The sequence below is a fragment of the Carcharodon carcharias genome, chromosome 34 (genome assembly GCF_017639515.1).
Source record: "Carcharodon carcharias isolate sCarCar2 chromosome 34, sCarCar2.pri, whole genome shotgun sequence".
Lineage (NCBI taxonomy): Eukaryota > Metazoa > Chordata > Chondrichthyes > Lamniformes > Lamnidae > Carcharodon > Carcharodon carcharias.
Window position 1 is genome coordinate 16,239,239 of NC_054500.1, and position 27,572 is coordinate 16,266,810.

Genomic DNA, 27,572 nt, shown 5'->3' on the forward strand with positions numbered 1-27,572 from the left:
TGTCTGTAACATGATGACACTTTGATGTGCGATATCTGGTCAGTGCCAGGTGCGCGTTAAGTGTACAATTCCATATGGGCTAGCAGCTGTGCCATGGCATTGCTGGTGCCGTGCTGAACGATGTGCTGTTCCATCACAGTGTACTATCCAAGTTACTGATTCTTCCAGCCTCTTGCTTCAAATTTCAGCATTTCCTCCCTCTTCAGTTTTACATTGCACCAAACAAGAAGGAAGAAGTTGCATTTAAATAGCACCGTTCATTACCTCAGGGCATCCCTAAGCCAATGAAGCACTTTTGAAACATGGTCTTTTGAAACATGGTCACTGTTGCAAAGGAAGGAACATAGCAGCCAATTTGTGCACAGAAAGCTCCCACAAACAAAATATTAACAGATCTCCCACAATGTGATAATGACCACATAATCTGTTCTTGTGGGATAGGCCAGGACACCGGGCAGAACTCCCCTGCTCTTCTTAAAAATAGCACCATGGGAATTCTTTTATGTCTACCTTAGAGGACAGGCAGGACCTCGTTTAGTGTCTCATCTGAAAGACGGCACCTCCAACAGTGCAGCACTCCCACACCACTGCATTGGAGCGTCAGCCTAGACTTTTGTGCTCAAGTCCTGGACTGGGACTCAAACCTACAACCTTGTGGTTCAGAGGTGAGAGTACCACCAACCAAGCCATGGCTAACACCTTAATATAATGTAGAAAACGAGATTTGAAGGAGTGAATTGCGACAGGTGTGGCTTTTCCAAGAAGCGCCTACTATATCCAAACTGAACCTCCCATAGTGTTGCTCACAGTTGGAGGAAATTAGGGCAGGAATTTAATGTTGGTGATGGGGGCTCACCCACTGGCTGGACAACCAGCCAGAGCCCCACGTCAGCTCCATTAGGGAAGGCCCGTCAGAATTAAATGCCCATCAGGCACTTAACTGGCCAGTAACAGGCCTCCCCTGCAATTTAGGACTCCGGGACAGAAACCACCCCCTCCACCCCGAGAGCTGCCAGCCAATCAAAGGCTGTCTGCTGTCCGAGGCCCTTCAACGCCACTGGAAGCGGTGGCTGATGCTGATCATGCACTCGCCAGAGGCCTAGGATCACTGAGGGACCCAGGCCACAGGGGAGTAAGGGCTGGATAGGGGTCACAGGGTGGGAGTTGGAAGAAAAGGCCCAGGGGTGGCTTTCAGCGCCCACACCCCCATTCCTCCCGCATCCCCTGTTCCCCCCCTCCTGATCCCAGGTTGTTTCATCAGGCACTGTGTGCTTTCCAACAAACTATCCCCCCACCCCCCCCCAAAAGCCCACACTCAAGCCTGGCTTTGCTACTTTTACATACTCCCCGGGTGGCGACTCCCCTGCCCGCCACTGATGGAATAGCGGGGATGCAGGATGAGGCCTTTAAGTGGGAATTAATTTCCCATTTAAGGGCCTCAGTTAACATCCTGGCAGGAAGGCCATCCACAAGCCTTCCCATCCCAGACTTAATTGGGCAGGGGCAGGAAGACAACAGGGTCCTGATTAATTGTCCCCCCCCACCCCTCAAAATTCACCTCAGGGGAGGGCATTAAATTTTTCCCAAAGGGATGTTAAGTCCGATGACCAAAAACTTGGTCAAAGAGAGAGGTTTTAAGAAATGGTGAGTGAGGCAGTGTTATATCTTGTGATTTCCAGAAGTCCAAAATAATCCCATTGGCGCATAACTCCCAGGCTCTGGCGTGGGGTACCTCAAAGGTGTGCTGGGAACCCTCCCCCCTCCCCCACAAGAGGTCCCCAGGTAAGGATTGCTTGGGAAGTTCAAAGTTCCATTGGGAAATCGCCCTGTAATGGGAACCATCCAAAAGTACAATTTAAATCTCAAACTTCAGATGGTTCCGACTGTCTTACAGTAATAGTCACCAAGAAAAAGGTACAAAAATTTAAACTACTTCTAACTCCTGGGTAACTATAGTACTGACCACCCCCCCCCACCCCCTCAACTGCTACTGACTCCCCCCGACCCCCACAGGGACCCCATCTGATCACCCTGAATCCCGTTGAACAACCCTCCAACCAACCAACCAATCCCTTTCCCACTGACTACCAAACCCACCTCCCCCCTGACCAAACCCACCACCCCATCCTCCTCCATTGACATTGCACAGGGAGTGATTGGGGAATGGGACTTCTGTGAGTTCAGACACGAGCACTAGGGTTTTGAATGACCTCAAGTTTACGAAGAGTAGAATGTGGGAGACCAGCCAGGAATGTGTTTACGTCTAGAGGTAACAAAAGCATGAATGAGGACATATGGAGTGCAGCTGACTGAGTGAAGACTTGCAGTTTGAAATTGGTTCTTGCTCTACTACAGGGAAAGGGGCTAGCTGTTTGGGGAGTATCTGGTAAGTGAGTAAGTTCTATTCTATCTCTAAGGTTTAAAATAGTACACATTTGGTGGTAAAGTTTATAAAATATAAAAGAAAGCAACATAAGTGATTAATATAATTAAGTAATTATTTAAAACACATTAAGGATGGCAGGGCAAGTGATGTGTCAAGGCATGTGGGAGCTCCTGGATAATACTGTGATCCAGGGCAAACATGTCCACGGGAGGGATGAGGTTTCCAACATCAAATAAAAATGAAATAAAATTATTCAAATTTTACTTATAACATGTCCCTATTCATCTGATAGAGTCACATGTTTTGTAACAGTTTTCTAATCTTTATTTTTTTGAAAACTCTTCATCTCTCTGAGGCAGCTCTGTGCCTCAGGGGGGTTCTCAAGCACACACAGGCAGCGCTGAGCGGCCCACCAGCTTGAAATCACCTTCCGGCCTCGATTGCGAGCAGCATTTGGCTTCCTGACCTCCCCCGCCCGACAAGGGCTAAATTCTGTCCATAGACTGGAAAAATCAGATGGGCAAAGGTAGCGTAGATGAGGAGTTCATAGAATGGTTTTGGTATAGTTTCTTAGAACATCATGTTCTAGAGCTAAGCAGACAGCAGGCTACACTAGACCTGGTATTGAGCAATGAGATAGGATTAATTGATAACCTCCTAGTGAAGGCGCCCCTAGGTAGCAGCAATCATGATATGATTGAATTTTACAATCATTCTGAAGGAGAAACCAGTGCGTCCAAGACTATTATTTTAAACTTAAATAAGGGAAATTTTGGGGGTATGAATGCAGAGCTAGCTAACGTGAACTGACAAATGAGGTCAATAGAAGTCGAATGGAAGGTATTTAAAGGGATATTTCAGAATACACAGAATATATACTTTACAATGAGAAAGAAAAATTTCAAGTGGAGAGCCCACCATCGGTGGTTAACTAAAAAAGTTAGAGTTATCAAACAGGGGATGTGGTGGCGTGGTGGTATTTTCACCGGACTAATAATCCAGAGAGCCAGGGTGATGCTCTGAGGACCTGGGTTTGAATCACATCATAGCAGGTGGTGGAATTTGAAGTCAGTAAAAAATCTGGAATTAAAAGTCTAATGATGAACATGAAACCATTGTCGATTGTCGTAAAAACCTATCTGGTTCACTAATATCCTTTAGGGAAGGAAATCTGCTGTTCTTACCTGGTCCGGCCTACATGTGACACCAGGCCCACAGCAATGTGGTTGACTCTTAAATGCCCTCTGAAATGGCCTAGTAAGTTACTCAGTTCTCAAGGGCAAATAGGGACGGGCAACAAATGCTGGCCTAGCTAGCGACGCCCCCATCCCATGAATGAATTTTTAAAAAACTTAATGAGAAAGCATATAATTACACAAAGATAGGTGGCAGATCAGAAGATTGGAAAGAGTATAAAGAACAGCAAAGAATGACAAAAAGATAAATAAGGAGGGAAAAATTAGAGTATGAGAGAAAGCTAGCTAGTAATATAAAGACATTGTAAGAGTTTCTACAAATATTTAAATAAGAAGAGAGTTAAAGTGAGCATTGGTCCTGTGGAGAGTGCATCTGGGGAATTGATAATGGAAAGTAGGCAGATGGCGGATTAATTAAACAGGTATTTTGCTTCAGTCTTCACGATAGAGGACATAAGTGACACCCTGGAAATAGCTGTAAATCATGAAATGGGAGGGAGGAACTCGGGACAATTACAATCACCAGGGAAGTGGTATTCAGCAAATTGTTGGGGCTGCGGGCTGACAAATCCCCAGGTTCGGCTGGACTTCACCCTAAGGTCTCAAAAGAGGTGGCTAATGAGACAGTTGATGCACTGGTTTTAATTTTCCAAAGTTTCCTAGGTTCGGGGAAGGTTCCATTAGATTGGAAAATAGCAAATATAACTCCTTTAGTCAAAAAGGGAGGGAGACAGAAAGCAGGAAACTATAGGCCAGTTAGCCTAACATCTGTCATAGGGAAAATGTTAGAAGCAATTATTAAAAATGTTATAGCAGGACACTTAGAAAAATTAAAGGCAAATCAACATGGCTTTGTGAAAAGGAAATCAAGTTTAACCAATTTATTGGAGTTATTTGAAGGAATCACATGTGCTGTGGATAAAGGTCAACCGGTGGATGTGCTGTACTTAGATTTCCAGAAGGCATTTGATAAAGTACCACATCAAAGGCTGTTGCAGAAAATAAAAGTTCATGGTGTAGGAGGTAACATATAGGCATGGATAGAAGATTGGCTAGCTAACAGGAAGCAGAGTGTTGGCATAAATGGGTTTTCTGGTTGGCAGGATGTGACGAGTAATTAGGAAAGCTAATAGAATGTTATCATTTATTGAGAGGGGAATTGATTACAAAAGTAGGGAGATTGTGCTTCACTTGTACAGGGCATTGGTGAGACCACATCTGGAGTAAAAACAAAAATAGCTGGAAAAACTCAGCAGGTCTGACAGCATCTGCGGGGAGGAACTCAGTTAACGTTTCGAGTCCAAATGACTCTTCATCAGAACATTTGGAGTACTGTGTACAGTACTGGTCTCTTTATTTAAAGAAATATGTAAATACATTAGAAGCAGTTCAGAGAAGGTTTACTAGGCTAATATCAGGAATGGGCAGGTTGTCTTTTGAGGAAAGGCTGGACAGGTTAGGCTTGTATCCATTGAAATTTAGAAGAGTAAGAGGCAACTTAATTTAAACCTTTAAGATCTTGAAGGATCTTGACAGGGTGGATGTGGAGAGGATGCCTCCTCTTGTGGGAGAATCTAGAACTAGGAGTCACTGTTTAAAAATAAGGGGTCACACATTTAAGACAGAGATGAGGAGAATTTTTTCTCTGAGGAGAGTCTTTGAAACTCTCTTCCAGAAAAGGCGGTGGAAGCAGCCTTTGAATATTTTTAAGGCAGAGGGAGATAGATTCTTGACTAACAAGGGGGTTAAAGGTTATTGGAGGTAGGCAGGGGTTGAGGCTACATTCAGATCAACCATGATCTTATTGAATGGTAGAGCAGGTTTGAGGGGCCAAGTGGCCTACTCTTCCTAATTCTTATGTATGTTCATATGTTAAGCAGCAGGTGAGCTGAGACAGGGGTGAACTCGGGTGATGTTACAGAGATGGAAATAGGCGGTCTTAGTTTAGAGTAAGCCATAAAATTGCTGTGGGTCTGGAGTCACGTGTAGGCCAGACTGGGTAAGGAAGGCGGATTTCCTTCCCTAAAAGGACGTTAGTGAAGCAGATGAGTTTTTTAAAAACAATAAAGGGTTGTTTCATGGCACGATTACTGAGACGGGCTTTCAATTCCAGATTTTTAATTAATCAATTGAATTTATTAATTAATTGAATTCAAATTCCACCAGCTACCGTGGTGGGATTTGAACACATGTTTCCAGGGCATCAGCCTGGACCTCAGGATTGCTAGTGAACATGGGGTCAGAAAGCCGTCTCAATCAAATATGACACCAAGGTTGCAAGCAGACTGGCTTAATCTCAGATTGTTGCCAGGGAGAGGGACGGAGTCAGTACTTGGGAAATGGAGTTTGGAGTGGGGGCCGAAAACAATGGCTTCAGTCTTCCCAATATTTAATTGGAAGAAATTTCTGCTCATCCAGTACTGGATGTCGGATAAGCAGTCTGATAATGTGGCAACAGTGGAGGAGTCGAGGGAGGTGGGATGAGATAGAGCTGAGTGTTATCGGTGCACATGCGAAAACTAGCTCAATGCCTTAGGATGATGTCGCCAAAGGGCGGCCTGTAGATAGGAAGTAGAGGGGGCAAAGGGTGGATCCTTGGGGGACACCATAGGTAATAACGTGGGAGCAGGAAGAGAAGTCATTGCAAGCGATTCTCTGGCTACAATTAGATGGATAAGAATGCAACCAGGTGAGAGGAGTTCCAGTCCAGCTGGACAACAGTGAAGAGGTGTTGGAGGAGGATGGTATGGTTACCGTTCTTTAAAACGTGACCAAACCTTTAGTCACTGATCTCCATTGTTTCCTTATGTGGTTCAGTGTTAAATTTTATTTGATAACACTCCTGTGAAGTACCTTGATATTTTACTTTGTCAAAGGCACTATAGAAATGCCAGTTGTTGCAGGGTCTGGTTAATAGTTGCTGCTTTGGAGCACATTTCTGAAGTTTCTCATCCAACTCAGTCACCAAGTTGTGTATAATAAACACTTGTATTCATTAAAGATCCTCAAGGAGAAGCCTGGTCAAGTTCCGAGCACAGATAGGTATATAAATAGATGAAACAGTGAGTGTCCTTGTAACACACAGCAAACTACTTTCTTTTAGCAATCCTGGTCCAAGTGTCATATGATACAAACATTACAGAACCAGCCACGTTGGAAATCTATCAGCCTGCAAACTCCTATTGTATTTAAAATAAATCTGGTCCCAAATCATTTTGTGGAGGAAGACATAACTCAGCCCTGGACAAAGAAAACATTGAGAGTTTGAACCTCATACTGCTCATTTGACTGAATCTTGAGTCTCTCCCCCCTCTTTTTCTCTCTCATATTCTCTTTCCTGTTCTGCATTCATTTTCTTTCCTTCTTTAATCTCTATGTAGTTATCTCTTTTTTTGGCTCTTAAGCAACGTGCATTTATATATCATCGTTAATATCGAAGAGTACTTCAGAGGCATCATCAATAAATAGACACTGTCCCCTCTCGTCTGAGAGTTTCTCATTCACCAAGCTCTCCGTATTACAATGAATGGGTTAATAGGTCAGTGTGATCTCAGTAATGGATGGGTTAATAGGTCAGTGTGATATTAATGTATTCACTAGTCTAAAACTGTACTTTCCAACCCCTGCACCACCCCAACCCCGCCCGCCCCCCGCCACCCCCCCCCACACCCCCCCCACCCCCTGCCACCACTCCCCCCCCACCCCACTCACTGCTAAAGCAGGAATGCCTGTCGACTAATCCTTCAGTTCACACATTCAAAAGAATTTTATAATTGTTGGTTATGGACATTTTACACCGTCACTTCAACTCATCCAGTTTTCTTTCTGATCTCTAAGCTTCTCTACACCACCTTTCCATACACCCTACGACGCTGGGTGGAGTAGAGGTAATTTGTCGCTGCTTGTTAGTCTGTTTGTCTGTAAACTATGTATCTCAAAAACAAATGGACGGATTTCAGTGAAACTTGAGTACAGTCCAAGGAAGGACTGATTAGATCCAGACCTGCATCTTCGCCGAAAACTATTGTCATCAGGCGATGGGATGAACTGAATTTTTTTAAGAAGGTTATGGATTATCTCAGCTGCTGGGTTGCCATTTGTCACATCTGTCAAGATGTGAGCAGTGTTTTCAGAGCAGGTTATTTTTATGTGGATTGGCCTGACGTCACCTCAGGGAGATGAAAGCTCTTCATAAAAGCAGGGAAAAGCCTCAAGCAAGAGCTGTGTAATTGTAATAATGTTGAGTTCACACAAAATGGTGGCATTGCCTCTTCATTCCCTCTTTATTTGTGTTGAAATTATCTTTTATATTCCCTTACTCGACTTCATACTCTGTTCATAAGTTTGTAATTCCATTGCTCTCTTTATGTATCTTCTTCCTGTGATTTATAGAAGATCAAAAAAATTGAAGCAGCAGGAGACCATTCGGCCCCTCGAGCCTGCTCCACCATTCAATAAGACCATGACTGATCTGACCGTAGCTTCAACTCCACTTTCCCGATTGCCACTTACAATCCTTTACTCCTTTGTCAATCAAAAATCTGTCTAATTTGTCCTTGAATATATTTAATGACCCAGCCTCCACTGCTCTCTGTTGAAGAGAATTCCAAAGACTGAAGACCCTTTGAGAGAAGAAATTCCTCCTCATCTCAGTCTTAAATGGGAGACCCTTATCTTTACACTGCAACCCCTGGTTCTAGATTCTTCCACAAGGGGAAACAGCATCTCAACATCCACCCTGTCGAGCCCCCTCAAAATCTTATATGTTTCGGTGAGATCACCTCTCATTCTTCTAAACTCCAATGAGTATAGATCCAAGCTGCTTAACATTTCCTCATAGGACAATCCCCTTCATCCCAGGAATCAGCCTAGTGGAGCTTCCCTGAACTGTTTCCAATGCAAACATATCCCTCCTTAAGTAAGGAGACCAAAACTGTACACAATACTCTAGATGCAGTCTCGCCAATGCCCTGTACAGTTGTAACAACTTCCCCGCTTTTATGCCCCATTCCCCTTGCAATAAAAGCCAACATTACATTTGTCTTCCTAATTGTTTTATGTACCTGCATGCTTTTTGTGATTCATGTGCAAGGACACCCAGATCCTTCTGTATTGTTACATTCTTTCTCTATTATGTTGCCTTACACTGTCATTTTCTTAAACTTTACTTCACTGTCATCATTTTTTTGTCATTCCCTCCTTTTTAGTTTGTCTCATTCTTATCTTCCACCTTCCATTCTTTCCCTCCTCATCTTCATTTTCCTTCTCTACTTCTTTATTTCTTTCCCATCTCACACGCTCTATCTCTCTCTCTCTCTCTCTTAGCCCACTCCCTGTTTCTAACTCGCTCACTGCCTGTAACCCAACCCAGGTTGAGCCAAGGGTGGATAATGAATTATTTACAAGCGCTGGTACATCAGGGGCTGGATGGAGATATACACACTGTGGATATTGATGCTGACGCTGTCTGAACACTCCAACAACCTTTTGTACAGCCCCAGCAGACAGAGGGGATGTAATACAGGCTCGCAATCGCAAATAAAGACTGTCTGTGGAGGGATCAGGTTCCAAGCTGTACTGCAAGTGTCACAACAAATAAGATTAAAATCATTTCAGAGTCAAAAATATAATTGACTGCACTGATTGCAATTTTATTTCCCCGAGTAATACTATCCTTTGGTTTTTCTCCTGCTGCTGATCTTCTGATCGACATTCATCTTTGCCACTACGTCACACAGCCCTCTGGCAATCCCTTCACTTCCAATCGTTTCCATCCTATGGCTGTTCCTCTCTCAGTCTTCATGAGCTCAAACATGCTCTTCCTTCTGTATCTCGCTGTGCAGCAACCATTGCTTCTTATACCATCTCCAGTCCATTCCTTCCCACAAACCTCCAAATTAGGAATCACACAGAATTTTGCAGCACATTTAGCCCATCTGTCTTTTTTTAAAAAACTTAGTCATGGAATGTGCATTGCTGGCTGGGCCCGCATTTACTGCCCAGCCCTAATTGCCCTTGAGAAAGGTGGTGGTGAGCTGCCTTTTTGAACTGCTGCAGTCCATGCTGATTACAGGTTTTGTAGCAGATCTGATACAACAGAGTGGCTTGCAAAGTCAATTAAGTACACCTAAGGGTTGACCACATTGCTGCGGGTCAGGAGTTACATATAGGCCAAACAAGATAAGGATGGCACATTTCCTTCCCTCAAGGACATTAGTGAACTAGATGGGTTTTTACTACAATCCCAGTGGTTTCATGGTCACAATTACTGGACTATATTTTTATTCCCACTATATCAGCATAACTTTCTATTCCTTTGTCCCTTGTGTACTCATCTAGCTTAATGTCATTACTCACAGAGAATTTAGAATGTTGAGTTCACTACTTGAGGCGAATAGCATTGATGCACTTAAGGGAGAGCTGGATGCATATGAGGGAGAAAAGAATAGAAGATTTTGCTGATGGGATGAAATGAAGAGGGTGGGAGGAGGCTGGTTGGAGCGTAAACACCAGCATGGACCAGTTGGGCTGAATGGCTTGTTTCTGTGCTGTAGATTCTATGCAAGCTTCCCCTTAAATACCTCGCTGCTCTTCTCCTCAGTTTACAATAGGCTATGTTGAAATTCATTTGACATTTTCATGCTCATTCTGCAAGTTCATGAACATCTTCTTGTATTACGTTGCAGTCTTCCACCACTGTCCTGAGTTTGGTGTCACTTCCCTCAGGCTCCAATCTTGCTCAAAGTTACTGGTCTTTTAAACTTGATGTCACTCAAACGCTATCTCTTGACTTTTCGCTTTTGCCCAAAGGTGGTGCTGACTTTGACTAAGGGCCTCAACTGGGTTTCAAATCAGAAGTTACTTGAACTGTTGTTTTTGCAAATTGATGGGAGGTGGCAAACCTCGCTAATGTTGCAGTCCTGTCTCAAAGTGATGCTCTTGTTGTAAGTGAAAGCAACTTTTACTAATTTGGGAAAGGTTAGGACATTATTCTTAAGTATATATAAGAAGCAGTTTCCACCTGTGTGGGAAGAGGAAAAGGGATTCTCTGAGTTATGTGGATAAATCTACGTTAAGGAAAGACTGACTCCAGATTCCTCCTTGACTCAGTGAATGAGCAACAAATTACAACAAACCTCAGCTGCAAGTAAAAACCGGGGAGAAGTGAATTCAGACCAAACTTATTCACCCAAAGGGTAATTTTAGTTGTAGATCAAGGTTGGAACGTCAGAGGGGACAGCGGGAAGGATCTTCAACCCATTGGGGTGGGGTTGGGGGGGGAGTTGTGCAGGAGCGGGCAGGTTCCCGATCAGTGCACCCTGTTGGGGGTGCGCCGCCGTTTTACGTGGGCTGGCCAATTAAGGCCTACCCAGCATGACGTCTGCCAGGAAGCGATATGCGCTCCCTGTGCGGGCGGGGGAGATTCCCTGAGCCAGGAGTGCGCTCTTTTGTGCATGTATGGGAAAGGGCGCACAGATCTCCCTGAGGCAAAGTGCTGCCTCAGGGATATCGGCGCAGGTTTGAAACATTGAATAAAGATTAGAAAAAAAATTACTGACATGTCCCCTCTTGTGCTACTGTCACATGAGCTGGGATGTGTCAATTTATTTTATTTACACATTTATTACAAATTTTAATACCCTCATGAAACCTCATCCCGTCCGTGGATGAGGTTTCATGCTTTTTTGGAAGCCCACCAGGGCTCCCGGCCTGCCTGCCAACCTTAAGGTTGGACGGGCAGGTCCATTGATTGATTCAATTACTTTATTAATGGCCTTAAGTGGCCGTTGACAGGTCGGTGGGCATGCAGCCGAGTCAGCTGTGCACCCGCCAACCTGAAAATGTAAATGATGTGGGGTGACGTCGGGATGCCCGCCTTACGTCACCCCATGTCATTTTACGCGTCAGCGAGTGGGCCCTACCCAGAAGATGCAGCCCAGTGTTTCGGGATTAAATAGGAACTGTGTCTGCTTCTGCAGAGAGGAAGGATCGGCGAAGATGGTGTGAAGGTGGGTTGGTGGAAAAAAGGAAACGCTTGAATGAGGCTGGGGAAATAATTATGGGGAACCAGGAAATGGCAGAGGAGTTGAATAGATACTTTGCCTCAGTCTTCACGGTAGAAGACACTAATAGCATTCCAATACTAAATAATCAAGGGGCAAAAGAGGGAGAGGAAATAAGTACAACAACTATCACTAGAGGAAAAAGCACTAGGGAGACTAATGGGGCTAAAGGCCGATAAGTCCCCTGGACCTAATGGGTTGCATCCCAGGATATTAAAGGAAGTAGCTACAGAGATAGTGGATGCATTGGTAGTAATCTTCCAAGAATCCTTAGATTCTGGAAAAGTCCCAGAGGATGGGAAACTATCAATGTAGTAACACCCTCATTCAAAAAGGGAGGGAGACAAAAAACAGGTAACTATAGGACAGTTAGCTTAACATCTGTCACTGGGAAAATGTTAGAGTCTATTATGAAGGATGTAATAGCAGTGCATTTAGAATTACATAGTCTAATCAAGCACAGTAGGCATGGCTTCCTGAAAGGGAAATCATGCCTAACAAATTAATTAGAATTCTTTGAGGAGGTAAAAGGCAGGATACATAAAGGGGAACCAGCAGATGTAATATATTTGGATTTCCAAAAGGCATTCGATAAGGTACCGCGCGCAAGGCTACTTAATAAGAGCCCATGGTGTTGGGGGTAGTATAATAGCATGGATAGCGGATTGGCTAATTAATAGAAGACAGAGAGTTGAGATAAGGATGGCAACCTGTAACTAGTGCAGTGCCACAGGATCAACCCTGGGGTCTCAGTTATTTACAATATGTATTAATGACTTAGATTAGGGAAATGAATGTACTATCACCAAATTTGCGGATGGTACAAAAATAGATGAGAAAGCAAGTCGTGAGGATGACACAAGGAGTCCACCAGAGGGATACAGACAGGTTAAGTGAGTGGGCAAAAAGTGGCAGATGGAATATAATGTGGGAAAATGTGAGGTTATGCACTTGGGCAGGAAGAATAGAGGAGCTGAATATTATTTAAATAGAGAAAGACTGCAGAAAGCTGCAGCACAGAGGGATTTGGGAGTCCTTGTGCATGAATCCCAAAAAGCTAACATACAAGTTCAACAGGTAATAGGGATAGCAAATGTAATGTTGGCCTTTATTTCAAAGGGAATGGAGTATAAAAATAGGGAAGTCTTGCTAAAACTATACAAGGCAATAGTTAAATCACACCTAGAATACTGTGAACAGTTTTGGTCCCCTTATCTAAGGAAAGATTTATTAGCATTGGAGGCAGTCCAGAGAAGGTTCACTAGGTTGATTCCAGGTATGGAGGGGTTTTCTTATGAGGAGAGGTTGAGTAGGTTGGGCCTGTACTCATTTAGAAGAATGAGAGGTGACCTTATTGAAACATACAAAATTCTTAGGGGGCTTGACAGGGTAGATGCTGAGAGATTGTTTCTCCTTGTGGGAGAGCCTAGGACCAGAGGGCATAATCTCAGAGTAAGGAGTCACCCATTTAAAACAGAGATGAGGAGGAATTTCTTCTCTCAGAGGTAGTTAATCTGTGGAATTCTTTACCGCAGAGGGCTGTAGAAGCTGGGTTGTTAAGTATATTCAAGGCAGAGATAGACAGATTTTTAATCAGTAAGGGAACCAAGGGTTATGGGGAAAAGCAGGAAAGTGGAGTTGAGGATTATCAGATCAGCCATGATCTCACTGAATGATGGAGCAGGCTCGATGGGCCAAATGGTCTACTTCTGCTCCTACGGCTTATGGACTTATTTTCAAGGCTCATTGGTTGGTGGTAATATTCTCATTTCAGGATTTTCATTACATGAACTTGCGAGAAGTCCCAGGTTCAAATCCCACATGAGCCCTTCTGCGTATGAGGCAGATGACAGTGTAGTGGTAATGTCATTGGGCTAGTAATCCAGAGGCCCAGGCCAATGTTCTGAAAACATGAGTTCAAGTCCTCACCATGGCAACTGGTGGCATTTAAATTCAAGTAATTAAATCTGGAATTGCTAGTCTCTGTAACAATGACGATGAAACTATCATCAATTGTAAAAATCCTTCTGGTTCACTAATGTCCTTTAAGGAAGAAAATTTGCCATCCTTAACTAGTCTGGCCTAGATGTGACTCCAGACCCACAGCAATGTGTTTGACTCTTAACTGCCCCCCTGAAATGGCGAAGGAAGGCACTCAGTTCAAGGGTAATTAGGATTGGCAACAAATGCTGGCCTTGCCAGTGATGCCCACATCCCATTAAAGAATAAAGAAAATTTCTATAGTGCCTTTCACTTTGAGTGTCCCAGAACCCTTTAGAGCCAAGCGTTGGCTCCAGAGTCTTGAATGCATAATCTAGTGAACGATGCGCTCCAGAGGTGCTGCCTTTCTGAGGATACTTTAACCCCTCAACGGTGGATGTAAAAGATCCCATGGCAGCTATACATAGAAGAGCAGAGGTGTTCTCCCTGTGGGCCTAGCTAATATTTATACCTCACCCATCACCCGACCAACAATCTGGCCATAATCTAAATCTTTTATTCGTGGGCATTGCTGGCTAGGCCAGCATTTATAGCCCATCCCTATTTGCCTTTGAGAAGGTGGTGTTGAGTCGCCTTCTTGAATTGCTGCAGTCCACATGATGTAGGTACACCCACAGTGCTGTTCGGAAGTGAGTCCCAGGATTTTGACCCAGTGGCAGTGAAGGAATGGCGATACAGTTCCAAGTCAGGATGGTGTGGGACTCGGAGGGGAATTTGCAGGTGCTGGTGTTCCCATGCATCTGCTGCCCTTGTCCTTCTAGGTGATAGAGGTCGTGGGTTTGGAAGGTGCTGCTGAAGGAGAGTTAGTGAGTTGCTGCAGTGCATCTTGTAGATGGTACGCACTGCTGCCATTGTGCATCAGCGATGGAGGGAGTAAATGTTTAAGGTGGTGAATGGGGAGCCGATCAAGCGGGATGCTTTGTCCTAGATGGTGTCGCACTTCTTGAGTGTTGTCAGAGCTGCAAATGGAGAGTATTCCATCACACTGCTGACCTGTGCCTCGTTGACAATGGTTTGAGGGAGCTTGCTATGCGTATGTTTGCTGTCCCAATGCCTGCGCTTCAAGAATACTTTGGGGACAACCTGAAAGTTGAGGAAACGGATTTATAAGAGCTGGTGATCAGCCAGTGACCTCTGACAGAAAACACTGGGGGTGAGGACTGGAGATTACTGGAGTCAACGGCTGTGATGCTCTTCTCCCTTTACCAGCCTCAAGTCATTCCGCCCCCTACCCCACCACCCCTTCGCAGTAGATTAGCCACAACACTCTCTACTTGAGCAGCCCTTCTCCACGTCTGAATCTGCCTGAATCTGTGAGAGCAGGAGGCAGCATTCTCTGTAGGATGAAGGGACGAGGGAACGGGAAGTGGGTAAAAATATACAAGATGGAGGATTGCAAGGGCTGGGCACTGTTGTTCCCTGATGAAGACGATGACGACAAAGAAAATAGGAGGAAGGGGAGAGAGTGAATAGGAGGAAGAGAATCTGGCAATGGTTGCTTAGAGGCTGAATAATCGAAAATGCCTTTGATATAATGTCTGCCCCTCTCTGCTCAAGTCTCCAAGTGCTACAGAATAAACTTGATCTGCTAATTCTCAAAGCCTATTGTAGAATAGTTGACCAGCCCTCCTTTCCCTCCCCACCCCCACCACACACACACAGGACCCCCTCCCCTCGTAGCAACATTGTCCTTTTGCTCAATGCAATCTTCCAGCCCCATTCTGTTCTGTGTGAAAACTGCAGCTTAGTCTCCACGGCAACGGGGACTCATGGGAACCAATGCTTGCGCGCAATGTTCCAGTTCCTTCCAAGGAGATTAGACAAAAAGAGAGGATCTGCTGCCTGCATCCTCTCTGTCCCATTCTGGCATCACCCCTTGTGCTCGCTGACCTACATCGGCAGCCCATCCATTAAGCAACGCCTCCATTTTAAAATTCTGCTTCTCATCTTCAAATCCTTCCCTAGTCTCACCCCTCCTCCCATCTCAAACCTCCTCCAGCCCCACAATCCTCTAAGATCTCTCCATTCCTCCAATTCCGGCCTCGATTTTAATTGCTTTGCTATTGGTGGCCGTGTTCTCAGCAGCCCAAAGCCTTACGCTCTGGAATTTCCACCATAAACCTCTCCGCCTCTCTCTCTTCCTTTAACATGCTCCTTAAAACCTACCACTTTGAAGCTTTTGATCATTTTGCTTCATATCTTCTTGTTTGTTCGATGTTTTTGTTTGATAATGCTCCTGTAAAGCCCCTTGCGGTGTTTTACTATGTTAAAGGCACTATATAAATACAAGTTATTATTCAGACAGCAGGGCCACATTGACATTGTGGAATGCTCACCCTACAGTGGGAAGCGGAATTCATGGTTCTTCAGAACCATTCAATACTTATGCTTTGGGAGTGTGTCTGACAAATAGCAGAGACACAAGCCAAGAAAGTCTCAGGTTCCATCCAATCCCTGACCAGTTCAGAGTTTTAGTGATCCCAGAGTTCACTGATGGCCTCTGTATCCTTAGGCTAGGGAGCGTAAAAATCATGGAATGATCCTGATCCAGAGTATTATCCAGTGACCCCCTACAGGAAAGTGTGTGTGTGTGTGTGTGTGTGTGTGTGTGTGTGTGCATGCACGTGTGTGCAAATTGTTGGGAAAGGAACTTACTGCATATAGTGGATAAGGTCTGATTGTGATGCCTCAGTAGTTAAATAGCCACGTGTAAGAGCAGCTACGTGGACAAGGTACGAGAAGACAATAGACAAGCAGACAGTGTATTCCAAGGCAGTAGAAAATAAAAGACTTGCATTTAAGTAGCACCTTTCACTCCCAAAGCACTTTACAGCCAACCTTTGAAGTGTTGCAATGTAGGAAATGTGGCAGTCAGTTTGTGAACAGCAAGCTCCCTCACACCATGAGATAAGTATCAGCTTTTAGCTATGTTGTTCATCGGATAAATGTGGCCCAGGGCACTCAGAGGGCTCCCCAGCTCTTCTTCAGAGTAGTGGCTGTGGGATCTTTTACCTCTGCTTGGAGGGGGCAGAGGAGACCTCAGATAAATGTTTCATCCAAAAGACAGCACCTCCAACAGTGCAGCACTCCCTTTGCATTGCACTGGGAGTACAGTACAGCCGGGATTATGTGCTCAAGTCTATGGAGTGACGTATTTCCATGGTCATCTGACCCTAGCTCAAGAGAGCAATCCACTGCACCTAGGTTGACAGATACTGTCATGTAACGTTACCAACGTCTGGTCGAGAACAATGTTTCTGAATGAAGTGTTGCCAAAGGTTGTGAGGAGCCTCTGAGAGTTATAACCTCAAAATTAGAGCCAAGCCATTCAGGGATGACGTCAGGAAGCATTTCTTCATGCAAAGGGGAGTGGGAATCTGGAACTCTCTTCCCCTCAAAAAAGCTGTTGAGATTGGGGGCCAATTTACAATTTTAAAAATGAGATTGACAGATATTTGATGGGGAAAGTGTACTAAAGGCTGTGGAACCAGGGAGGGTAAATAGAACTCATAAGCGGATCAGCCATGATCTGATTGAATGGCAGAACACGCTCAAGGGGCTGAACAGCCTCCTCCTCTTCATGTACCAGGAAGTGATGGGTCTGCACTCAGTGTACCTCATGCCCTGTCCTTCCACCGCATAGACATTGGCATGGATCTGCCACCTTGACAATGGCCCCTTATTGGCAGGCGAGAGAGGTGAATGTCCTGCATCTGGACAGCTTGTCCATAGCAAGCCTCTGGTGAAACTGATTAGGCATTAAATGGCCCTGGGCTCTCTTTCCACGATGAACGCTGTGCTATTTCCACAGCAATTCAGTGTCTTTGACTACCACGTTCTGACAATCCCTGGTGAGTTTGCAAACCTACATTAGGTTAACCATTTGTCAGTCTTTCTGGGACAAATGTCCTGCAGCACAGAAAGTTTCTCTGACCTTGGCATCAAGAAAGAGAAACTATTTCTATTTCATAAACTCGAGGGATTGTTGGACTTGCAGAATCGGCAGTCATAAAAGTTTCTTTCCTGTGCTAGGAGCTTTACTGATATTTATTTAGATGTATCACTTTACTGTCAATCCCCAGCACACCTTGCCCTGGCACCAGGTAAATAATTCTTCTGCGTTTAATAGGAGTTATGTGCTGTCGTCTTCTTGGATGGTTCATTCCCAGCATTGCTCATGCAATAAGAGGGAGGATCAAAGCAGGGCTTGAGGACTGGTGCAGGAGGGAGGGCTTCAGATTCTTGGGGCATAGGGACCAGTTCTGGGACAGGAGGCACCTGTTCAAATGGGATGGGTTGCACCTCAGTAGGACTGGGACTGATGTCCTCATTGAGAGGCTCACGAATGTTGGGTGGGGAAGGTTTAAACTAAATGGGCACCAGCATTAAAAGTGGATAAGAGGAATATGGTGCATAAAGTGAGTGTGTTGGGCAGTACTAGAGAATGAGAATAGATCCATATTAGATAGTTGCAGACCATGAGGAATACAAAAACAGGTTTACAATGCATGTAATGAAATGCATAAAATATGGTGAATAAAGGTTGGTGAGCTACAAGCATAAATAGCAGTGTGGGAAAAGGACATTGTGGCAATAACAGGAAGGTGGCTTAAAATGGTAAGGACAGCGCACTTAGTATTCAAGGTTTAAATACAGGGAATGGAAAAAAGAGAGATGGGGTTGGCAGTACTGATTTAGGGGAGACATTGTTGTGTTGGAAAAAGGGGATGCCTGGGAGGGGGAAGGACAGAATCAATTTGGTTATATTTGAAAAAAAACTTGTATTTATATAGTGTCTTTCATGACCTCAGGACATCCCAAAGTGCTTTACAGCCAATTATGTACTTTTTGAAGTGTAGTCACTGCTATAGTGTAGGAAATGCGACAGTCAATATGTGAACAACAAACTCCCACAAACTGCAGTGATAATGACCAGATAATAAATATTTTTGGGATGTTGATTGAGGATAAATGTCGATCAGGACACTGGGGAGAGCTCCCCTGCAAAATAGTCCCATGGAATCTTTCACATCCACCTGAGTAGGCAGGGCCTCGGTTTGACATCTCATACGAAAGAAAATGCAGAGCTCCCTCAGTACTGCACTGGAGTGTCAGCCTTGATTTGTGGGACTTGAACCCAGAGCCTTGCGATTCAGATTCAGCCTGTGCTACCTACTGAGCCACAGCTGACACCAAGAGAAGCAAAAAGGGTATGATCATGCTACTGAAAGTATTCTACAGGCCTCCATGTAATGACAGAAAGAAAGACAGAAGAAAAAATCTGTAGGAAAATCACAGAGATGTGCAAGAATTGTAGAGTGGTGATACTGGCATACTTTATCCCAATTGATATTTGGGTAATTAATGTCGAGTAAAGGGTAAGAAGGAGGAGGAATTGCTGAAATGTGTTCAGGAGAACTTCCTTGATCAATATGTTCTCGGTCCAACCAGAAAGGAGACATTGCTGGATCTGGTGCCGGAAAATGAAGTGGACCAAGTGTCTGTGGGCGAACACTTGGGTAAGAGTGATCATCATATTATAAGGTTTAGATCAGAACGAGGAACAATCTAAAGTAGAATGTTTAAATCTGAAGACGGTTAATTTCAATAGGATGAGAGGGGATCCAGCCAGAGTAAAATGGAACCAAAGATTGACAGGAAGAACCTTAATGGAACAATGGATGATCTAGAGATACTTCAGGTACAGACTAAGTACATTCCAACAAGGCGAAGCCAAAACAAAGACACCTGGAATGCTGAGAGAGATTATGATGAAACAGAAACAGTGTACCATGCATATTGGGTGCATTCTTCAAGCGAATGCCAGGCCGAGTACAAAAGGTTGAGAGGGGAAGTGAAGGGGAAAATAAGTTAGCAAAGAGAGAGTATGAGAAGAGAATAGCAGTCAACGTAAAAGGGATCTCAAAAATCTTCTACCAACACGTAAATAGTAAGCGAGTAGTAAGAAGTGGAGTCCTGTTGGCATCAAAGAGGGTGATATATGCTTAGAGGCACAGGGCAGGCTAGGATAGAGGTGGTGGCATAGTGGTACTGTCACTGAGCTAGTATTCCAGTAGACCCAGGGTAATGCTCTGGGGACCCAGGTTCGAATCCCACCATGGCAAATGGTGAAATTTGAATTCAGTAAAAATCTGGAATTAAAAGTCTAATGAAGTCCATGAAACCATTGCCAATTATTGCAAAAACCCATCTGGTTCACTAATGCTCCTTAGGGAAAGAAATCTGCCATCCTGACCTACATGTGACTCTAGATCCACAGCAATGTGGTCAACTCTGAACAAGGCCAATTTGGCAGAGGCAGCAACGCCCACATCCCACAAATGGGATGAGTACTTTGTACCAGTGTTTAGAAGGAAGAGGAATCTGACAAAATATCAGCAGAACAAATAATGGATAGGATGAACATTGAGAGCCAGGAAGTACTAGAAAGACTGGCTATGTTTAGGGTAGATAATTTACCTGATGACTTGCATTCCAGGTTGCTAAAGGAAGTGAGGGTGGAGATGGTGGAAGAGCTTGCCATAATCTTCCAATCTTCCCTGGAGAGGTGCCAGATGATTGGAGAGTGGCAAAGGGTGTAAGGACAATCCTAGCAACCTCAGGCAGGTTAGTTTAACATCAGTAGTGGGTAACAATAATCAAGGAAAAAATCAACAGGCAGTTTGAGTTATTTAAGGAGAGCCAGCACAGATTTGTAAAAGATGGATCATGCTTGATTAAGCAAATTGAATTTTTTGATGAAGCAACAGAGAAGGTTGATGAAGGGAATTCAAAAGATGTTGTCTACATGGATTTTAAGACATCAGTAACACACAGAAGCCTGGTTAACAAAATTGTGGCTAATGGAATAGGAGGGTCAGTGTCAATTTGGGTTAAAAATTGGCTTAAGAACAGAAAACAGTGAGTGGTTATTTTTCAGACTAGAGGATGGTAGACAGTGGCGTTCCCCAAGGATCAATGCTAAGACTGCCACCTTTTTTGCTATATATAAATGACTTGGATATTGGGATATGGAGAAAATTCAAAATTTGTAGATGATACCAAACTTGGAGGAGTGGCAAACAGTGAGGATGATATCAGTATACTGCAACAGGATATGTATATCAGCTAATAGAATGGGCAGACAAGTAGCAGATGGAATTTAATGCAGAGGTATGGGGTGATGTATTTTGGCAGAAAGGATAGGGAGAGGCAATATAGACTTAATGGCACAATTCTAAAGAGTGTGCAGAAACAGAGGGACTAGGGGGTGCCTGTGCATCAATAATCTTTGAAGATGGCAGGACATATTGAAAGAGTGATTAGCAAAGCATAGGGGGTGTTGGGCTTCTAAATAGGGGCATTGAGTACAGAAGCGGGGAGGTTATGCTGAACTTTAAGTTCTGTTCAGGCCCCAACCAGAATATTGTATCCAGTTCTGGTCACCAGACTTTAGGACGTGAGAGTCATTGAGAGGGTGTGGAGGAGATTTACCAAAATGGTTCCAGGGATGAGGGCTTTTAGTTACAAGGTTAGGTTGGAGAAGCTGGGGTTGTTCTCCTTGGAGCAATGGAGATTGAGAGAAGATTTCACAGAGGTGTACAAGATTAGGACAGGTTTAGATAAGGTAGACAAAAGAAAAGCTGTTCCCATTCATTGATGGTACAAGGACTCAGGGACACAGATTTGACGTTTTGGGGAAGGGGGAGAATGTGAGGAAGGACTTTTTTTTTTACACAGCGAGTGGTAATGATCTGGCACTCGCTGCCTACAAGGGTGGTGAAAGCGAAGACGATGGATGATTTTAAAAGGAAATTGGATGGGCACTTGAGGAAAATAAACTTGCAGGGCTGCAGGGATAGGGTGGGGATTCTGGTACTGACTGGATTGCTCTACAGAGAGCCAGCATGGACTCAATGGCCTCTGTCTGTGCCATAAATGACTATTTTGAAGAAGCATAAGGGAGTTTTCCCTCGTCTCATAACCGATATTTATTGCTCAATCAACATCACTGAAACAGAATATCTGGCCAGTTAGCTTATCGCTGTTTCGTGAGAGCTGGTTGTGTGCCACATTTCTTACATTACAGTAGTGACTACACGTCAAGAAGAACTTCATTGGCCATAAAGCACTTTGGGATGTTCTGTGGTCATGAAAGGTGCTATACAAATGCAAGTTTTTATATATCACTGCTGCTAATCCAGTTGCTTCCCTTGGCTGAGTTCAGTAAGCCTTCTCCTAACATTCCTGATAATCCAGTTCTCCCATGTAGTTGGTTTGCCAATGGCATTCCCAGGACAGTTAAATAATTTCTGCAATTTCCAAAGCTCATCAGCCTCAGGTGATTCTAAATGCCGGCTGCTCCCTCCAGTGGCAACAGCTGGTACTGGCATCAGCTGCTGGGACGAAAGGCAACATCCAGCCTCTGTGTGGTCAGTGTTACAAACTCATTTATTACAGACAGGTTTGTGATTTGACTGCTGCAGTTCTAAGCAAATCTTCCCCTTGTATGTCCGGTGAATCCGAACGTCCGGACGAAGGTTTCAGGACTGGAATCATTCTGTTGAATTTCACACACATCAGGTTAGGGATTTTGGTGTCGGGGGAATGAGACATTTTCTCATCGTAGACACTCAGGGCACAATTTAATGCCCTCCACCCCAGGCTGGGTTTGGAGGCAGAGGGGGGGATACATTTAGTCAGGCTGGAGGCTAGGTAGTTCCCAACTCCCTTACCACCTCTGCACTAATTAAATCATTGCCAGGAAGGCCCACGGACGCCCTTCCCTCCCCTCCACCAATAGAAGCCCTTCAGTCAGCAATTAATGCTAACTTAAAGGCCCCATCCCGCTGCCACTGGTATTCAAAGGGTGCCGTGGCGGAGGTGGGGGTAAGGCAGTGGCAGTCGCTATGAGGAGCTCGAAAAGCAAACCCTGTTGTAATTACTTACGGCCTCCCCGGAGGGAGGGGAGGGGGATTCTCTCATTGTCAGGCACTTAAAGGACCTGGCATCGGAGGAGGGGGTCCCTCTGTGAGCCGCTCCCTGCCCTGTCTATTCTGGGGCCTCTGGTGGGTATATTGCTGACAGCCACCACCGCTGCCCCAATGTTGCTGCCTGCAACAGAGAGCTGGCCTCTGATTGGCTAAGTACCTGATTGGCACGGCAAGCCTACCCCAAAGGACATGATGTGGGGCTCTCACCAGCTCCCCAGCCGACAGGCAACCCCGCCATCACCAGGATTAAATCCAACCTCAGAGACAGCACCAGAACTATTGTACAGTATGGGTTAGATACAGAGTAAAGCTCCCTCTACACTGTCCCCATCAAACACTCCCAGGACAGGTACAGCACGGGGTTAGATACAGAGTAAACTCCCTCTACACTGTCCCATCAAACACTCCCAGGACAGGTACAGCACAGGGTTAGATACAGAGTAAAGCTCCCTCTACACTGTCCCCATCAAACACTCCCAGGACAGGTACAGCACGGGGTTAGATACAGAGTAAAGCTCCCTCTACACTGTCCCCATCAAACACTCCCAGGACAGGTACAGCACAGGGTTAGATACAGAGTAAATCTCCCTCTACACTGTCCCCATCAAACACTCCCAGGACAGGTACAGCACGGGGTTAGATACAGAGTAAAGCTCCCTCTACACTGTCCCCATCAAACACTCCCAGGGCAGGTACAGCACGGGGTTAGATACAGAGTAAAGCTCCCTCTACACTGACCCCATCAAACACTCCCAGGACAGGTACAGCACGGGGTTAGATACAGAGTAAAGCTCCCTCTACACTGTCCCCATCAAACACTCCCAGGGCAGGTACAACATGGTTAGACACAAGGCAAAGCCCCTCTACACTGTTTTTCAGTCTCGGGTGTGCTTCCGTAACCAGTGATGCATGCCCTGTACTGGTTGTTCTGTGAGTGAGATTTCCCCATCGCTGCCACATTAGGAAGGAGGGTGCAGGGGTAATGGTGGAACAGGGTGGTTTGTGCAGTGAACCAATTGCACCACTTCATCCAACACGCATCCAACGATGGAATCTGGGAATCGACTTGGTTCAGCAGAACGAACCATGCGGTGTCCCAGTTCCTACCCTGACTGCAACCCATGAACTCAGCGCCCACAGCTCACTGGGACCTTGTGGTGTCTGTGCCTCTGACAAGAGCAAAAGAAAAAGACAAATTTATATAGCGCCTTTCACAACTCAGGAATCCAAAGTGCTTTACAGGCAATGAAATGCTTTTGAAGTGTCGTCACTGTTGTAATGTGGGAAACACAGCAGACAATTTGTGCACAGCAAGATCCCACAAATAAATGACCAGGTAATAATCCCAGGAATTAAAGGCTTAACATATGAGGAACGTTTGAGGACTCTGGGTCTATACTCGATGGAGTTTAGAAGGATGAAGGGGATCTGATTGAAACTTACAGAATACTGAAAGGCCTGGATAGAGTGGACGTGGGAAGATGTTTCCACTAGTAGGAGAGACTAGGACCCGAGGGCACAGCCTCAGAGTAAAGGGAAGACCTTTTAGAACAGAGATGAGGAGAAACTTCTTTAGCCAGAGAGTGGTGAATCTATGGAATTCATTGCCACAGAAGGCTGTGGAGGCCAGGTCATTGAGTGTATTTAAGACCGAGATCGATAGGTTCTTGATTGGTAAGGGGATCAAAGGTTACAGGGAGAAGGCAGGAGAATGGGGTTGAGAAACTTATCAGCCATGATTGAATGGCGGAGCAGACTCGATGGGCCGAATGGCCTAATTTTTGCTCCTATGTCTTATGGTCTATAATCCGTTTTTCTAATGATATTGACCAGGACACTAGGGATAACTCCCTTTGCTATTCAAAATGATGCCCATGAGATCTTTTATGTTCACCTGAGGGGGCAGACTTGGTTTATCATCGCATCTGAAAGATAGCAGCTCCGACAGTACTGCACAGGGTGTGCCAGCTTGGTTTTTGTGCTCAAGTCTCTGGAGTGGGGCTCCTGTCCTGTGTTCCTATGAACCTGCAACTTTCTTTAAAATAAAAAAGGCCCAAAATGTCAGGATGTTTCTTGCGCCCTTGAAAGCACAGGGGTAAAGTGGGGCCCAGTGCTGCCTCAGTGCATGGCCACACTCGGGCCTCTTAATTCTGGCTTCCTGTGGGAAGGAGTCACATGGGGAATTCTAACCTGCGGTCTTGTCGTTTTTGTCTTCCAGGCGAAGTTGATTGTTCCAAACAGTACAGCGGGACTCATCATCGGGAAAGGGGGAGCCACAGTGAAGGCAATGATGGAGCAGTCCGGGGCCTGGGTCCAGCTGTCCCAGAAGCCGGAAGGAATTAACCTGCAGGAGCGAGTGGTGACGGTGAGCGGCGAGGCGGAGCAGAACCGCAAGGCGGTGGAGCTGATTGTCCAGAAGATTCAGGAGGACCCGCAGAGCGGCAGCTGCCTCAACATCAGCTACGCCAACATCTCGGGTCCCGTCGCCAACTCCAACCCCACCGGCTCCCCTTACGCCAACTCGACTGAGGTGCTGCCGGCCGCGGCCTCGGCAGCGGGGCTGCTGGGACATGCCAACCTGGCTGGCGTGGCAGGCTTCACCACCGGCCTGTCCAGCTTCACCGGCAATGACCTCCTGGCCATCAGCTCGGCGCTCAACACCCTGGCCAGCTACGGATACAACACCAACTCCCTCGGCCTGGGCCTCAACCCAGCAACCGCTACCGGCGTCCTGGCTGCCGTGGCAGCTAGTGCCAACCCGGCGGCAGCCGCCGCTGCCAACCTCTTGGCCTCCTACGCCAATGAAGCCTCAGCTGGCAGCAACACCCCCGGAAGCACGGTGGGCACCTTCTCCCTGGGCTCCTTGGCCGCTGCCACCAATGGCTACTTCGGCGCAGCCTCACCGCTGGCGGCCGGCTCCATCCTGGCCACAGAGAAGCTGGGCGAGGGCTCCAAGGATGTGGTGGAGATTGCGGTGCCAGAGAACCTGGTGGGTGCCATTTTGGGAAAAGGCGGGAAGACGCTAGTCGAGTACCAGGAGTTGACTGGCGCCCGGATTCAGATCTCCAAAAAGGGGGAGTTTATTCCTGGCACCAGGAACCGCAAGGTGACGATCACGGGGACAGCGGCGGCAACTCAAGCGGCGCAGTATTTAATCAGCCAGCGGATCACCTACGAGCAGGGGGTCCGCGCGGCAAACCTCCAGAAAGTTGGTTAAAAAAAGCTGCGAAACAGAAAGACAGGTTTCCGTTTTTTTTTTAAACTGAAAGGGGCTTATATAGTACTTGATTCTAATTAAAACGTCTTGTATTAATATATTATATGACAACGTCAGAGATCTGTGTATATGTAAATAATGTTTACCACTTGTTTCCATGGAGACCACTTCAGTTATTTTTGTTTCCAACTCTTTCCCCCCCTCCCCCTCCATTTTATTTTCACCCCTCTCTCATTCCCTTTTTTTTTGTGTGGTGTGTGTCTTGTCCTGGACTTGACTAAAACAGCCTATTCAAATGGTGAGCCAGTGATGCCGTCCCTTTCCCTCTGATCCTGCCCCTCTGGCCCCAAAGTCGGGTAGGGTCGCTGAGATCCCCCCTCTTCCTCCTGTAGGGTTGGCGACTCCAATTGGATGTGTTCCTGGAGCTTTCGTCCCATGACAATGCCATCTCCGATGGCCCACACCACCTCCCCCCCACCAACACCACTCCTGCCATTGGTGAGTTGGTACGCCCATTGTGGTGTCTTCCTATCCTTCTACACCGACTGGACAGGCAAACAGACCTTTCATTCTCCCATTGGCTGATATTAGACTGCCCGGCAATTCTCCCCACACCCCACCACCCCCAATCCCCAATATTTCCATTACTAATGAATTAAAGGGATCAACAAAATGAAAAATAAAACGCACAACGTCCCTATGATATGTTTATTCCTGGGTTTGGCTCACAGCAAGATCCAGGAGATTCACCTTTAGTTCCTGGAAACTCCAGGGCAATCCTGGAGGAGTTGGCAACCCTACTCTTCCTCCCAAACTAACGGCAATGTGAAAACACTTTGTGGCTTTTTGTCTTCAAAATTTTGAGTGAGCCCCTCTAAGCCACCATCTTGGTTCCTGTTCTTGCTTTCCCGGCCTTGCTATTGCTTTGGAAACTCGGTGCTTCTTTATCTTTTTCCGGGAGAGTTTCAACACCCCCGTTAGCCAGTTAGATATCATTTGGGTCCTTAATATGAGACAGTAGAATTACACAGAACTGAGAGATTATAACTATCAGGAGAAAATGAAAAGGATCGGGCACTTTTCTCTATTAAAGAGAAATTTAAAATTATGGAAGAATTTGATGAGCTGCATGCTCAAGAGTCCAAAACTAGAAACATAATATTCTACAGCACAGAAGGAGGCCATTCAGCCCCTTGTTTCTGTTCTGGTTCTTTGAAAGAACTTGTCCAGTTTAGACCCATGCCTTTGCCCCATAAAAACCTGCAAACTAGGGGCCATCAGTATAAATAGTCACTAATTAATTCAGAAGGAAGCTCTTTACCCAGAGAATGAGAATGCGGAACTCGCTACCACTGGGAACAGTTAAGGTGAATAGTTTTGATGTATTTAAGGGGAAGCTAGATAAACATATGAGGAAGAGAAGGTTATGCTGATAGGGCAAGATGAAGTAGGGTGAGCAGAGATTGGCTTTGCAGTCGGTCCTACCACTCAAGTCAGTTTGGGGGAGGGGGCATTTGGACTACAGAATCCATCAGAAAAACAATAGGTGCAAAAACTGAGAAGATGGAGAATTTTAGCAACGGAAAGGTAAATATTTTTAGGAATGAGTAAAGCCCTTTAAGACCTGTCTGTTTTTATTGGATTAGTTACAACCAGCCCAAATTTCTATCCTTTCCCTCAGCTCCTCCCATCAAACATTTGTTCAGTGGTCTCTTG

At 45.5% G+C, this 27,572-nt stretch overlaps 1 protein-coding gene across 1 annotated transcript in view; it reads left to right on the forward strand.

Annotated features, from left to right (window-relative positions):
- LOC121272654 (RNA-binding protein Nova-1-like) overlaps positions 1-25,883 on the forward strand; it is a 178,118-nt gene extending 152,235 nt beyond the window's left edge. Inside the window, exon 4 of the mRNA XM_041179355.1 lies at positions 24,858-25,883. Coding sequence (XP_041035289.1) covers positions 24,858-25,856 — 999 coding nt within the window. The 3' untranslated portion in view covers positions 25,857-25,883. The remainder of the gene's footprint in view (positions 1-24,857) is intronic.
- Positions 25,884-27,572: the final 1,689 nt, after the last annotated feature.